The 15929-nt window shown below is 39.5% G+C and overlaps 1 protein-coding gene across 5 annotated transcripts; it reads left to right on the top strand.

The window, feature by feature from the left end:
• Positions 1-2222: 2222 nt before the first annotated feature.
• On the top strand, positions 2223-12938 carry LOC139416899 (tumor necrosis factor receptor superfamily member 14-like). 5 transcript variants are annotated; one of them, XM_071166068.1, is made up of 13 exons: positions 2223-2246; positions 6271-6324; positions 6906-7005; positions 7100-7225; positions 7357-7512; positions 7694-7781; positions 7915-8146; positions 8271-8360; positions 8520-8551; positions 10787-10968; positions 11439-11519; positions 11641-11704; positions 12161-12936. In XM_071166068.1, the coding sequence occupies exons 2-8, from the start codon at positions 6295-6297 to the stop codon at positions 8313-8315; spliced, it is 777 nt and encodes a 258-aa protein (XP_071022169.1). In that variant the 5' UTR covers positions 2223-2246; positions 6271-6294; the 3' UTR covers positions 8316-8360; positions 8520-8551; positions 10787-10968; positions 11439-11519; positions 11641-11704; positions 12161-12936. The 5 variants fall into 5 exon arrangements, with proteins under 5 accessions (XP_071022169.1, XP_071022168.1, XP_071022165.1 ...); XM_071166067.1 differs by having other exon boundaries at positions 6206-6324; XM_071166064.1 differs by lacking the exon at positions 8271-8360 and having other exon boundaries at positions 6206-6324; positions 12161-12938.
• The last annotated feature ends 2991 nt before the right edge of the window (positions 12939-15929 follow it).

The raw sequence follows: 15929 nt of genomic DNA, 5'->3' as shown, positions 1-15929 counted from the left end.
GCAGTAATCTGTGAGCTGCTCTGACAGCTGGTGCTTAAAGCTAGTGAGAGAGATAAGTGTTTCCAGTTTCAGAGATGTTTGTAGTTCGTTCCAGTCATTGGCAGCAGAGAACTGGAAGGAGAGGCGGCCAAAGGAGGAATTGGGGTGACAAGTGAGATAGTACATGACCCTACTACATGAGAAGGTTCATCATGTTATACAGATTGGTGTGGCCCAGTCTGAAAAGGCTACCCCGGGGCGGCAGGGTAGGCCTAGTGGTTCGAGCGTTGGACTAGTAACCGGAAGGTTGCAAGTTCAAACTCCTGAGCTGACAAGGTACAAATCTGTTGTTCTGCCCCTGAACAGGCAGTTAACCCACTGTTCCTAGGCTGTCATTGCAAATAAGAATTTGTTCTTAACTGACATGCCTAGTTAAATAAAGGTAAAATAAATATATATCCCTGCTGGAACGCGTGCTACGGTAATATAAGTCGTTAGTAATTAATTAGTTAATAATAATTTAGATGTTAGACGACCAGTACTTATGTTTACATTTTACCAAGATCAAATGAGAGAAAGTCTATAGTACAGTTATTTTTTTAATCATATAGTTTACAATATCTCTATGGTTATTCCATAGAAGGTTTAAACATTCCATCTCAAAGAAACACGTTCTATGGATGCTGATGTCATAGAGTGGTTTGAGGGGGCCAATCAGAGTGAATGAGAATAAACATGCATTTCATCATTCTAAGATCAGTCCTAAACGTGTATGACTTACTGCGACATTGCAGCATTATTGTTTGTATTTTGTGTTTTATTTTATTACAGTTACAAATACATGACAACAGTGGGGATTACAAAAACATATTCATCAAATTAAATTGCAGGTTAAATGTTCTTTAAAAACAAAATAAAACATACATTTAATATGGATTCCCAATGGTGCTAATATCCACTCAGAATAAACATTATCCCTTTTGATTGCCTTAATGGGTATTTAAATCCAGTATTAGTTTGCAGTGTGTTCCGTTATCCTACAGACACGACACATTGTGACATGGTACTTGAAGAAGAAACGGAGGTTATTAATTTGGTACACTGTTTAGATTGAGCACATCTAAGCGAAGTCTTTACTTTGTGTTAGAGTTGCGTAAATTCGAATCTGGTATCAGGATAAATATAACAATGAGCCACCGATTGTATACTATTTATTTTTTATTAGCTAAGTAATAAATGGCAAATGCAACTTCCGTATATAGGTGCTCACTGAAATACCGCGCAGGGCAGAACAGAGAACTGACAAGATGTATGTAAACAGTGTTCTTATACTGTGATAGACATTGTCCCAAAACGTCTGTTGGCCTATCACAGTACAGGCTGGGCGTGGTTTAAACTTGCTCAGCCTATTGCAGGCGCTCAGGCGGGTCCCCGCCTCTTGGCGCTTCTTGGAGTCCTCCCTCCGTCGATGTCTTACTGTTCTGGTATCGCAGCCTAGTTATAACAGTTGCTCAGTTCCTGCTATTGTGTTGTTCAGTATTTTTCCATCTCAGTTAAACCTCGTGATGACCACCCCTCTCTATGCCTGCTTAACCGCAACTTTGTAAGATACAGCAAGTCACACCATGTGCTCAATATTGTTACATACAAACACAAGGACAAAGCATCTGCTGGGCTGTTATTTACAGTTTTGCTACATGCAGGTCACACCATGTTACTCAGTTCTTGTCACACACACAAACAGGCAAGTAGTTGTTTAATCTCATAATGATGCTCCAGTGCACAAATGCAGATACCTCACACAACCAACATCAGATAATATTTAATCATATATATGGTAATGGCAATACTGTGAAATACAGAATCCCACATTTGTCATGACAATATAAACGGATGGATGTGTGGCCATATTATATATTGGCTGATTTGTCGATCTAGAGTGTAGATCATTGTTTTGAAAGCGTTATGAAATGTGATAGTGTGAAATCCTGTATCTCCAGTGACAATAATTATATTGCCTACTAATGATGCGTTCATACACGATGTCCAGATTTTCACAGGCGGACCATTTACAAATTAAATCACGGATGGAAATGTATTTTATCATCTGATAAAACAGGCTTTCACCAAATTGATCTGTAGTTCTGGGGTGGATTATCCACTTAAACTGTATAGTGGATTATCAGTAGGTTGCCTCCCACTTTTCGCAAACTTTATCTGGAAAGTCAGAGTGAAAGTAAAATAGTCCAACTGCGAACCAAGACGGGGTAAGATACAGATTATGTGTGTATATGTAGAAATAGCCTACTTAACATGTACCGTGCAGTAACTGAAAAAGAATGACATATTTTAATCGTGATTAATGACTGTATTTGTAATTTTACGACAAGGCTGATCTCTTCCTTTTGTTTTCAATGTCTGTTCTGCCTCTGATGACTCAACTGCTTTTTAATTTGAAAGTGTGGTGCTAAACACACACAAGTGAGAGGTATAGTCATCTGCACCCAATGCAGCTATAGCCTTCAACATATTCTTACCTCTTTGTTGATTTGATATACAGAATTTTATAAGGGAGAAAGTGTCAAACAACACCGCCATTTCTACAAATATGAAAAGATAGAGGGTATGATCATCAAACAATATCAATTTAGATCATACAAGGGAGAAACCTTACCTTATATTCAGGAAATCTTTACATTTTTCAGTTAAGTGCCTGCACCTGCTGTCACCTCAAATTCAAATCCAAATGTTCCGGTTGGGCAGTTCCTGCAAGAACCCCCACAAACTAAGGAGGTTTCTGAGGAGGTCCCACCTCCTTTGGGGTTCTTGGAAGAGCATTTTGGAGGCATTTTTCATAGCCAAGAACCCTGAGGAACTTTTAGGATCTTAGAAGAACGCTTGTTGGAATACAACATTTTGGAGTGTAGGCATTCATCGTTATTTTGGCCTGCTGCCAGGTGTATGACTTTGCTCCATGCATGGGCAAATTGGACATCTGGCAAACGGCAGAAAGACCAAATCATTTTTTATTGGGGTGGGTTGTTAAAAAATAAAAATAAATTAAATCATGTTTTATTTCTACAAAAAACATGGCCGGTGGGTCATGGGCCTGTTTTCGATTACTTTTGTACAATATCTCTGTTGTCAAAATAATCTATATTGAGCACTTGGCTGACCAGTAGGCAAGACCCCCCCACCCTCCCAAAATGGTCCGGCCCGGTTTTCTGATTAGCTGAGCTGAAGTGGCACACATTCAAAGTCAAACGGGTAACAAAAAGAGTGATACATAGACTTACAAAGATGAGGTCCAAGAGCAAGAGAGGGAGTGTGGTGATGTGTCCACTGTTATATTTAAGGCTCGGATTCCACCTGCTGGTATGGTGCTAAACTGTTAAGTTACAGACCGGATTCCATAGTTCTATGTGCAGAATATGGAAGTTGTTACAGGCTGGCTACATGAAACATCCACAACTAAAGGATCATTGTGGTATCTGAAAATACACTTATCCTATAAGTATGATGGTGTACTTACTACGTGCACATGCTAAGATAAAGTAATGGGTAGATACCAAACTGGGCCATTGTAGCAAAGTATTTATAAACAAAAAATCAGATCTCTTAAACATTTCATTCATATTCGTTCTATTATCTATACAATAGGCCATAATTGATCATTGATTTTGGCCCAATAGGACTGGCATATTCCCACTTTCAAGGAGCTTTCCGTCTTGATTGTGTTGTTTTGCCTAAAAACCTTTAGGCCTACCTATAGAAATGTTTGAAAACTCCCACTCTCCCAACCAAGTATATGAGGTGTTAGACACACATCCTGACTCCTGTGATTGCAGACACAATAGGAGTAGTTATGTCTGTTCTCTCTACTAAATAACCTGGCAGTGTTAATTCCAGAGTCCTACCAAAGAATCAATGTGTGGAAAAAAGAGCCTGGACACTCGCCACAGACGTCTCTCTCCTATAGGAGAAACACGCTGGTGGGCCAAGGATGCTGCTCTGAAGAAGGTCTTTGTATTCTTTGGCGACCCACAAAATGCTCTGTTTGTGGATGTAATTCTCACCTTGATGGTTATTGAAGAGATGGCAGGTCAAAGGCCAACTGGACGTGTCAAGGCCAGAGCATTAACAGAGTCTCTGCTCAAGATACAACACAATCTTCACTGCCCAAACAGTTCTGTCTATATTTGAGAATACGTCCCCTCTCTCCAAGTACCTTCAAACCAGTGGCGTGGACATCCTGACAGAGGGATGGTATTGGGAACACAAGAGGCTCTGCAAAAGAATGTGAGGGACTTGATGTGGAGAGGGCTGCAAACAGCTTCATGCAGTGGTCCACTGACAAGCTGCAAGAACAGGATGAAGACAACGAACTGGAAGTGCAAGCTGAGATGCCTCAGAAGAGAACAAAGAAAAGGAAGACCATGCCATGATACCATGATAGAGATGCAGAGAGACTAAGGTGCACTTTGTCATCATGGATACAGTCACTGAGGACATCTGTCAGCGCTTGCTGACCCCAGGCACGTTCTACACAGACTTTACTCATCTGGACCCCAGCAGGTTCTCAGAGATACAATATAATGGATTGCCCCAGACATGACTTGCAAAACTAAGCAAACTCTTGTTTAAGTTTGACAACTGAGCAGCTGTCAGTACTTTGCAGTGTGAGTTGACTAGTCTTGCCAGTCAAGGGGAGAGACTGAAAACATCAGCAGTGGAGAAGTACACAACCAGGACTGTGAGAGATACCTGCAGATGGACCTGATGAAGAATAAGTGGAGAGGATGAATACAAGTTGTTCAACATGTAAGAACTGTGCTGTATGTTGTTGTCAACTTCTACGGTGGTACATCTTGTTGACAGAGGCCTACAGTGTTATAGGTCTGGGGTACAAGTTCCTATTCACCCTGTCTGTCACCCAGGTAGCCTGTGAGAGGAGCTTCTCATCTCTCAAATTCATAAAACATCGACTCAGGAGCACCCTATCCTACAATCTCTTGGAAGCATTTATTCTTGTCAGGATTTGGCCAGGATTGTTCCGGTTTTGGCCACTAGATGCCCCCGTTGTGTTTTTTGACCCTTTTGGTTTCCTTTGTTTCCAGTTATTATTTGCACCTGTGCCTCGTTTCCTTTGAATATATTTAAACCCTTAGTTTTCCCTCAGTTCTTTGCTCTGTGTTTGAATGTTAGCACCCAGCGATGCTGTGAATGTTTGTTGCGCCAGTTGGAGGCTCTTGTGGTGCTCTGTTTTTTGTTCTCGTTTATTTATTTTTGATTATCTTTTGAGGCTTTTTCCTGCTGTACCTACCACCTTGTGGATTTACCTTTTCACTTGAAGGATTACATTTTTCTCTTGGAATTACTTTTGACTTTGTGGATTTATATTTTTGCCTGAACTTTCCTTTTTACTTTATTAAAACAGCAGTCTCAAGTACTGCTGTGTCCTGCCTCATCTTCTGGGTTCTGCTGACTATCAGTGGCTCAGTTTGCTAAATGACTGTTTCTCACACCGGAGACCCGAGTTCGTAACCGGGTCTTGAGAATTCTGATGGCAACTGAAAAGGAAATCCTTATGGTCCTGGATACAGATTATGTCATTGACAGGGTGACAGAAGAACTGCTGTGACACCTGTTGACAAAAGGGTAGGGAGGGCAGAGTGACAGCAGAGGAGAACAAGAAGAGACAGACTGACAACAAAGTTACAGACAGTGACAGATCAGAACAAGGTAAATCACAGAGGGACAGTGACAGCAGAGACAAGACTCGGAGGCCCAGTTATAGTGGTGAGTTGTATCTCCAGACTCCAGTGGTGTTTTAACATGTATTTGTTTTAAACATGAGCTGGTTAAAAAAGGAGGAAGACCATGTTTCTTCACTCACTGGGACAGTAAAGGTTGGGAATCTCTGTACTATAGTGTACTACTGATGTTATACACCGCAGGTTAGGAGGGTTAGGTTAAGGTTAGGAAAGGGGTTAGGGTTAGCGGAAATGCTCTCCTAACCTGCAACAATAATACCTTCCTGGTCGTATCTGTATCAAGTGTCAAAGATGGCAACATTCTCTAACTACATTCCTATTTCTGTTTCATACTTCTCAAAGTTGATAACTAGCTTGTTCATTTTTTTCTTCAGTGATACAATTCAGTAAGATCATCATTTACAAATTGAAAGGATTATATTTACATATACTAAAACACATGAATTCAACAGGTCAGTTCATCTGGATACTTCAAAACTCCTAAGAACTTCACAAATCCAGTGTGTGGCTCTTCCAGTGAGTTGGAGAGGATTGAGGAACGATGGCACAGTTTGACACTTTGATATGGACTGTGAGTGAAACTTTTATGATTAGCTTGGCATGTTTAAAACAATTATCAATTGAAATATTTCCCCTATGAAATATAAATCAGTTATTATTTGCCTAATGGTTCTGTCAATTTTAATGAAACCTTTTTGAAAATAGGTGGTGGAGAGATGTACATTTTCACTAGGTCAGCGTTTCCCAAACTCGGTCCTGGGGACCCTAAGGGGTACACATTTAGTTTTGTGCCCTAGCACTACACAGCTGATTCAAATAATGAACTCCTCATCAAGCTTTGGTTATTGAAGTCAGCTGTGTAGTGCTAGGGCGACAACCAAAACCTTCACCCATTTGGGTCCCAAGGACCAAGTTTGGGAAACGCTGACCAAGGTTTAGGGTCTAATGTCACACCTTTAATGACGACATGAAAACACCACGGGGCACCACCACACTCACAAAATACTTTAAAAGGGTTCCATATAGTTACTTTAATTTGATTTGAAACGTGAATATTTGGGTTAGAATTATGTGATCTACTTCTGTATGTTTTATGAACACCATCAGTTTAGATTTTTGTGATATTTTTTGTGACATTTTCTCTACTTCCAGATACCTATTATATTGGTGTTTGTAAGCATTGGATGCTGTATTGCATGTGGTAGAGCTGAATACAGAATAGGGGATGAATGCTGTCCCATGTGTTCACCAGGTAAGGACCGTCTCTTTACATCATATGAATCACCAGACGTTAATACATCATCAACACTAACAGAAAAACATGACATTGTGATTCTCTTCCCCAGGAAACCATGTACATAGGCATTGTACTGAATTCACCAGCACCAGCTGTGTGCCCTGTGTTGATTCTACGTTCCTTGATGAGCCCAATGGTCTCATAAAATGCAAAGTGTGTATCAACTGTGATCCAGGTAAGAGTGGTCCTGTGTGTCTGTACTGAAACCCAGACACAAACACTGATATGTTAGTCTATGCTGTTATGCTATGAGAATATGTCAGTTGTAATCTGCATCAGATAATACATGCCATGTTTTCTCTCTAGGTTTGGGTTTGAAGGTAAAGCAGCCATGTAGACCTTCATCAGACACTGTCTGTGGGACACTGGAGGGGTTCTACTGTCTAGACCCAACTAAGGATGGTTGTAGAGCAGCCCAGAGACACAGCAGCTGTAAACCTGGTCAATACATCAACCACACAGGTTGGTCTTCTGTCTCACTCATTATACTAATTGTTGTCTTAATTCAATTGAGTCAAGTTGGTCACTTTAGTGTGAATAATAATCATTAACAGTTAATGGAGTTAAAGTGTGAATAATCATTAACTGTAAATATAATATAATTAGTAGGTGAAAAATTAAATGCAATCATATATTTATGCAGGAACAACATCTACAGATACTGTGTGTTCTGACTGCACTGGTGATACTTATTCAGATGGATCATTAACATCCTGCCAGCCACACACACAGTAAGTTCACATATGTTTACATACATCAAAAGTTTAAGGTAAATCAAACAATATACTACAGTACAAATCTACAATAAAACAGAAAGTTGAATGATCAAATTGCTGTCTCAGACTGTTATATTATGTGTTACAGGTGTAAATCCTTAGGTCTTCAAGAACTTAGACCAGGAACTCATTGGTCCAATTCTGAATGTGGACCACAATCCTCAAGAATATATCCTGGAATCATCATTGGTGTTGTGGCATCAGTCCTAATAGCTCTTGTAACAATAACAATAATACTTAGAAGGATATTTGTAATTCTAAGGAAGAAAAGAAGTCTAACAACAGTGACTTTTTCTCCAGTGACAGTAAATGCTGTAGAGGTAGGTTGATATAATCTACATGTTGAACAGTCACTGTGCTAAGGTTAGCTGAGCAGATGTTATTGTTCTACTTACTCTGGGCTGAACTAGAAATGTTTCATTGAGTAATGTTTCCTTCTATTAGGCATCGTCAGATTTAGAGGAAACACCAAGCAATGTAGTACAATGAAACAGAAGAAAGTACAGCATCTTGCAGGTGTTAGTTTTGTAAATGGTGAGATGTCAAGAACTTCAGCCGTATGACTAAAAGTGTATGCTCTATTACTGCATGTTATCAATACAATGATGACAACTAAGATATGATCAAAGGGCTATGAAACTATAGCTTCACTTTCACACGGTCCTTGTTCATTACTGGTTTATTCTCCCACAGATTCAAGCTCTTACCTCACTCATCATTACAAGGTACGTCCAGATTCTGTACACTGTGGTAAATGTGATCTACATTCAATTGTTTCTTGAAGTTGGTTTCTGGCATATTACTGTTGCCAAGTAAAATTTTATGAGGGTTGCCAAATTGGAGTAAAACACTGTATTTGTCAGTGTTTTTTGTGCACTAGTATCCCAAAGTATTAAGTGAAATCAAACATAGAAAACAGTATTGGCAGCAATGAAAGAAAATGAAAAGGCTACTATTATATTATAATTATTTCGGTGACAACCTGGTTGATTAATAATTTTGGGTTGACAATGCAGATAGTCCGGGCTGCCATTTGATTAGCTGTTCAGGAGTCTTACGGCTTGGGTGTAAAAGCTGTTCATTAGCCTTTTGGACCTAGACTTGGAGCTCCGGTACCGCTTGCCATGCGGGAGCAGAGAGAACAGTCAATGACTGGGGTGGCTGGAGTCTTTGACAATTTTTAGGGCCTTCCTCTGACACCGGTTAACCAATGCAAATGAATAGGGAAACATTCAAAGCTTATTAATAGGACAACGTTTAGCGTAATTGGGAACACATATGGCGCGGGGAGGAGTCAAAGGATCCTAGTCAGGCTATTGTTTCAGAGAACCTGTAGGGCTTCATGTGTATCAAATCTGTAGGCGATAGTGGGCTAAATCAATGAGAAATATAGCTGAAATGTGCAGGCTTTGTCATGATCTGTGATCAAAATAGACAGGGGTATTTTTGGTTCCGTTTAGGCTATAGGTTATGGGTAAGTACGCAGCTGCACTGAAATGAATAGCCTGATTCAATGCGATTCACCTGAATAAAAATCTGTTCAACTGTTTGGTCTATGGATACCGCTTCTATCGTTTTGGTATTTTTGTATAGGCATAGCCTACCACTAATATTCTAAATTGCGGAGACTAACACGGAACCCGAACCGGCTGCGTGCCTGCGCTATCATGCATACATGTATTTTGTCCCCCACACCAAACACGATCACGACACGCAGGTTAAAATATCAAAACAAACTCTGAACAGGCAACCTGTTTGGTCTGGTTAGCATGTTAGGCCTACCAAGAACCCATGTTGAGGGTGAGCAAGACATTCGATAGTCTAGTGGACTATGCAGAAATAATTGCGGAATTCATTGTTGAAGCCTGTATAGCGCTATATACGTATAATCTGGACTGTTTTTACTAAGGCTTAGCAAACAAGGGGTAGCATTTGCTTTTTGCCCATTTCTATAGCAATAGTTAGTCCTATATCCTTACATACCCACTCAATTCAAGCACTGCTTTTAACCGTAAGACATCTCAGTGATTGTGTCTGTTAAACAGGTGAACTTGTGGTAAACTGGGAACTCTGGGGACAGGACAAGGACAACACTAAAAGGCCACTGAACCCACACGTGGTGCCTGCACGATACAACATTAGAATACAAGTAGTACTAATCATTAAGGTGGTTGTCAGCATGACTTTCAACTGCACAATATGCATGAATTCAAAAACGTTCTGCTGAGTTTGCCCTAGAAAATGTAGCCTAGATAGTATCACTTTATGTCCCTTGTGAAACCAGTTCTACTACTAGCAAGTAAATACACTTCTCTCCACAGTTCTAAGGAAAACACATTCACCCAAAACAACTTTTTACTGAATTACCATAGACATATAATTTACAGTTGACAGTCTTAACATCCCCCACAAAACACATAGTTATAGCATACGACTAGATGCAAATCATCGAACTGAACAAATAAAAGAGCAATAGACTTTTAAACCGTCCTCTTCCCTAACATTCCCTGTCATACAACAGTACATAATGGTTTCACTCTGAGCTGTAGGCCAAGGTTTCCTTCCTCGTAAAACTCCCCCCTCTTCCTGTTTTCAATCTCTACAATCAATGGACAAATGTATTTACAATTAAATTAATCTAACCACGATAAAACTATTCGCAGTTTAGCAGTATTATGATTAATTTGTCAGACTACTAAAACAGATAATAAACAATGTAAATCTACGCCTGCAACCATTGGGTACTTTCCACTCTGCATAACACGTTTCATAAAACAACTGCAGGGACTTTCCTAGTCAAATAACAAACTGGAAGGGTGAAAACAAATACCATAATGCTTTCTCCTGTTTAGATCAATGACAATGAAAGGTAGGAGAGAGGAAGCCACTAGACTATTGAGGTGTACCTCTACAGTAGGCTGTGGCTGCCTTGTTATCAGTCTTGTGTTTCTCTCCCTCAGGAATGGCAGACCAAGGAGCTGCTCTCACTTATGACTCCACTGTCTGATGAAGGAACAAAGCCGCTTGATGACAATGGATCCTCCTCAAAAGGTCAAAGGGCAGACTAACCTCTCAGGCAGTAACATCCCAGTCTGCTTCAGTGGTCCAGAAATCAGGAGCAAACCAAGACTCAGCTGGATAGGTATGACACAGACTCAGAGCTGGATTCATAAGAGATAGCATTATCATAATCAAACCCAGACTCGGAGATGGATAGGTAAGAGAGAGGAGCATCATAATCAAACCCAGGCTCCGAGCTGGAACACCTCTTGTTATACACTACACTTATGAACACAAGGTTGTCTGTGAGAAAGAAGTTTTATATTTAATTCAAGCCATCACAACTTAATTAACCTTCCCACAGGCAGTTAAGATGGAATGTTATAGATGATTATCTCATAGAACAAAACTCCTAAGCCTGTGTTTACCACAGACCTTATTTTCTACACTCATCCAAAAACCCTACCAAACCGCTGTTCATTTCCCCATAGGCTTCGTCCAACGAACCATGGTGGAGTTAGTGCCTACAAGAAGACGCTATTGCTATTTCTCTCTGTAGTAGTGTTGTATTAACTAGGCTTATTGTCCTTGTCCTGTGTGTGTATGAACCAGTGATGATTCGCTCACCCCCTGCCATGTCAGCTGACCAGGAATGAGGCAAGCCGCCTCGTTACCCCCGAGACTGTCTGGAGGGTAAGATACAGAATATAGGTCTCTCCATGGGTGGGAGATGGATATTTAAGCTAATCAACACTCCCTTTATTTTACTGACTTGTTGAATGATTGATCCATTGATCCTTTCATCCCTTCCCAGCCTTCCTCTCCTCTGAGGACCCAGTGAGGGTGGAGCACAGTGAGACACTTCTACAGCCAGAGAGGTGAGAGGTCACATGGTTTAGATGGTAAATATTTATATCACATAAGCAAAAGGGAATATGTTCCATCATCTATGTTGATTTACATCAGTGAAATTGTCCACTGATTCATGTAGTTTCTCTCCCCTTTTGACAGTTGATTTCCTCTCAGGAACCCACATTTGTTCTTTGTTATTCTCTAAGTAATTTGTGTAACGTGTACTTTTCCCCACTCATTCACCCCGTCTCTTTACATTGATTGTACATATTTGGTGGCCTAATTGCATCCAGACTGTCAAATTCTGAACACAATGCCCATCCTGGCAGATCTGAACCTAATGCGAGCACAATGGCCTCTCACACTAAGTCACCTTTAAGTGTCGGGTGTAACTGAGTCCATAGATGCTCCATATCCATTACTTTGAGTGTTTTATATACATAGCATGACTAAATATGTTTATTTCTGTGTTGCACTGGCAGTCAAGAAATGGAACATCAAGGCCACAGAACATGACATACGCAGAGCTGTGGGAGACCACCTGAAGCATAGGTAGAGACAGGGGAATTCCCCTTTACCACGCCACCACCAACCACCTTCAACAGACTTGGTCTGTTTGATCCATTTGTTTGTTTCAGTTTTCAGTAGTTGAATCATTTGACGTATTGATTTAATTATTTTTTTTAATTCAACAAAAATGGATTGTTTTAAAGGTGATACTAAACTTATATACCATGCACAATTTTGACATAGTGGAAGATATCCTGAATTTGTACCATCTTTCATTCTAAGATGGACCAAGATGTACGTAGCTTTTGCAGATATTTGTTCATTAGTTTTGCAAGAGTGTTGATTGGTCGATCATTGGGTTCATTAGTTTCTCAATATGCCATTGATTAAAAGAGTAAGAATTTGATGCAATATCCAACCCAAAATATAAGCTTGTTTTACTCCGTTGTTTGCAAACAATACAATTGTAAAAAAACAAGTCAGTTGGTTGCATAAATAATGACAATTACTAAATGTTACTTGAAATATCAAAACCGAATTGAAACGCCTTTGATAAAATGTAATGGCAATAATTCAGTTAATGGTAAGGCATGGAATAATGGACGTTTGAAATATGAGCAGGTGATGATTCGAGTCAGTTCTTCAGTAGTGGAATAAAGACAATTAGAACAAATGTTGTACAGAAATACTGTGTGTAAATACTGGAGTGATGTATGATTGTTAATAAAATTGTCCATATACCAAAAAACATTATACTGCGTTCATGTGCTGCAAGTACATTGAAATTAAGTTTTCAAGTCGTTGAAACTTTCAACCAAAACTAAACGGAGATTGGACGTCGGGCATAGTCGTCTTTTCAACTACATTTTGCTAGGTGGGTATAGCCTGCTACATCTTCCATCCTCTCAGGCCAGAGAAAGAATGTGTGAATTAATGGTTGGATCAGAATCACCATTATAATCATTGGCCATTACAGAGAATTAGGTAAAACCTCAAGTCCAAATACTTATCTCCATCCATTACTAATTTAGGAAAAGACTGGTTTTAACTAGCTAGCTATCCACCGGAGGATAAAGACAAGATTTATTTTCAGTTGAAGCCAAATCCAAACTGGCCTCCCTTGACAATTGTTTTGGGTGTACCAGAACCATTCACAGTTGAGCTCAGTCAGTTTAGGTCAACGCTAAACTACTTTTTTATACTTTGTTTGCTAGCCAAATGCTCACTGGCTTCCCTTGCATTCAGTGCTACGGGCGGCAACAATGTAATACTTATTTTGACTAGCTACACAACTGAGACTGAGGCTCAGTTTCGCTCACTCAGATGCTTTCCCGGGGAGCTACATTCAGCCTCTTGTGAATTGAAGGAAATTTCTGAAACACAGAGAGACAAATTATGAATTTTTTGGGGCATTCCATTGTTTGGGGAAGCCTGGCTTTCCTTGGCAGCCATGAATATATGCCACTGGGGGAAATCAGATTTTCGACATTTTGATGCCATATTTATAAAATATATGCAACACATTTTCCACCAAACAGGTGGAAGTGCCATTGCTACACAACCAATAAACAACGCATACCTACTTTGGGCACTTCAATATCATGGTTTACCTTTGTAGTAATAAATAGACTGTCAATCTCAACAAACAGAAAATACATCCCTCCCTACCTTGTAGGCTTACCCAGTACCGAATGCTGGCCTTGACAATTTCCGAATGTACACATACAATTACATAGATACAGGCACATTACAGAGCTACAGATGAAAAAATGCTTATCTAAAAGGAGTTTAAGTAAACAATTCTTGCAAGCTTGTTTGGCTGGTAGCTTATGATGGCTTAATCACAGTTACAGACTTTTGGCCTCCCATCCTATTCTAACCAGCTCTCGCCCGCTTTGTATTCATGTTACTTGATGAAATTGTATAATATGATCTTGTTGCCATCTAATGCACATTCAGATGTCATAAATCAACACTGCAGAGCTCTCCCTGTCCTCTGGCGTGCCTTGACTGTATAAATGTTGATGATATCTGGAAATGTGCTTGTACACCCTGGCCCATCTACTGTTGCTTGCATCAATTCTGACTTGTGCTCTGATATTTGGTTCACTGATTTCAGCTCTCGTAAAAGTCTTGGTTTTCTGCACTTTGAAAGTGTGGGTTAAATTAAATTAAACAATTAAAAAGACAGATCAAAATTAATTTAAGTTCCAAAAATGCTTCCTTCCTGAATAGAGTTGTACAGTAGCCTGCATATGGTCGTGCCAACATTCTTCTCATCTTAGTCTATTACAATATTACAACTTATATTAAATTCCCCTTGTGTGCTTTTCACTACAGCCATACTTTTTTATTCTAACTTTCTATTAAGTTTTGTTTTACTTCAATGAAAAAGGCCTCCATCTTCGCATTCAATGGTAGATAGCCTAGGTCAAGTGCCCTGATTCACTCTTTCTCTCTCCCCAGCATCAGGCGCACAAGAGCGCAAGGCATGAATCGTGAATTAGGGGTGTAGGCCATGATAGACAGCCTCTCCTGGACAATACGGCCTGCTACAATTTTATTTATCGGCTTTAAGTGTTTTAATCGGCCAAAACTCTACAGAGTTTAAAAAGCACTCTGATTATAGTGTTACATTTTTTGTGTTAATGTGAAACTCAGTAGTGTAAAAAATGAACACTGCATTACAGTTCCTAGTGTCACTCAAATGTAACACTTGGAAGGAATTAACACTCACAGTGTAATTTATATTCAACACCTCTGGTTAATCTAGAGTTAACTCTTTATTAGTGTTAACATTTACACTTCTGGTTACTCTGTCCAGTGTAAAAGCAATGCTTTTTTTGGAATTACAAAATAATGATGCATCCATGTCCCAAAAAATATGTATTTACTGCTTCAAATATCAAATTGGAACACGTGCCTAATCTTAGCACATACTAGAACAACAAAGGCATTCTGTCATGTCAAGAGACATGGATTCTGGAATGTCTGACTTGAAGTAACTGCCCAGTAACATCTTACTTTTAAAAGTTCATATTCTGTTAACTCATACCAAAATAATGATGTTGACTTATCCAAAACTGGTATGTGGCCAAAGAATAACTTGAAGAGAAAAAAAATCTAAAACGCTTGCTATGATGGACGGACTATCACTGAGGATGCGCTCCAGTCAGTCAGCAGTCCACTTGCATTAATATTTGTAATGACCGGTATGTAACCAACCAACATTACAACATTGAAGAGCTGCTTTTAACATCCTTAATTACCAGGTTTTAGAAACTATTTCACTCAAATTCATATTCATCCTTAAATACTGGGCAGTTACTTTATGAACTAAACATGTTTATATTTCATAAAATAAACAGTAAATCAAAAATCAAATAACACCCACTGGACAAATACAGTAAGTAAGACATTGAGGAATAAAACAAGCCCAGGACATGGTTTCATTTCAACAATAAGCAAGGTAAGACTGATGAATATAATGAAAAACAAGCAAAGATGCATACGAGTTGGACGTTCAACTACAAATTCAACTACAGTTCAACTACAAATGTACTGTACACCATGTTTACATCCATAAAGCAACCTGTTCAAAGTTGCAATAGGTGACAGTATGGAACCACATACCAAAAAGGATTTGATACATAAGCAATCGGTAAATCAAATGGTTTATAGTTCAAAATGTCATTGACTATAAGGGCACAAGGCGAGACCCAGATGCAGGGAATGGAGTCC

The sequence above is a fragment of the Oncorhynchus clarkii genome, chromosome 9 (assembly GCF_045791955.1).
Source record: "Oncorhynchus clarkii lewisi isolate Uvic-CL-2024 chromosome 9, UVic_Ocla_1.0, whole genome shotgun sequence".
Taxonomy (NCBI): domain Eukaryota; kingdom Metazoa; phylum Chordata; class Actinopteri; order Salmoniformes; family Salmonidae; genus Oncorhynchus; species Oncorhynchus clarkii.
This window is presented reverse-complemented; position numbering and strand designations above follow the sequence as displayed.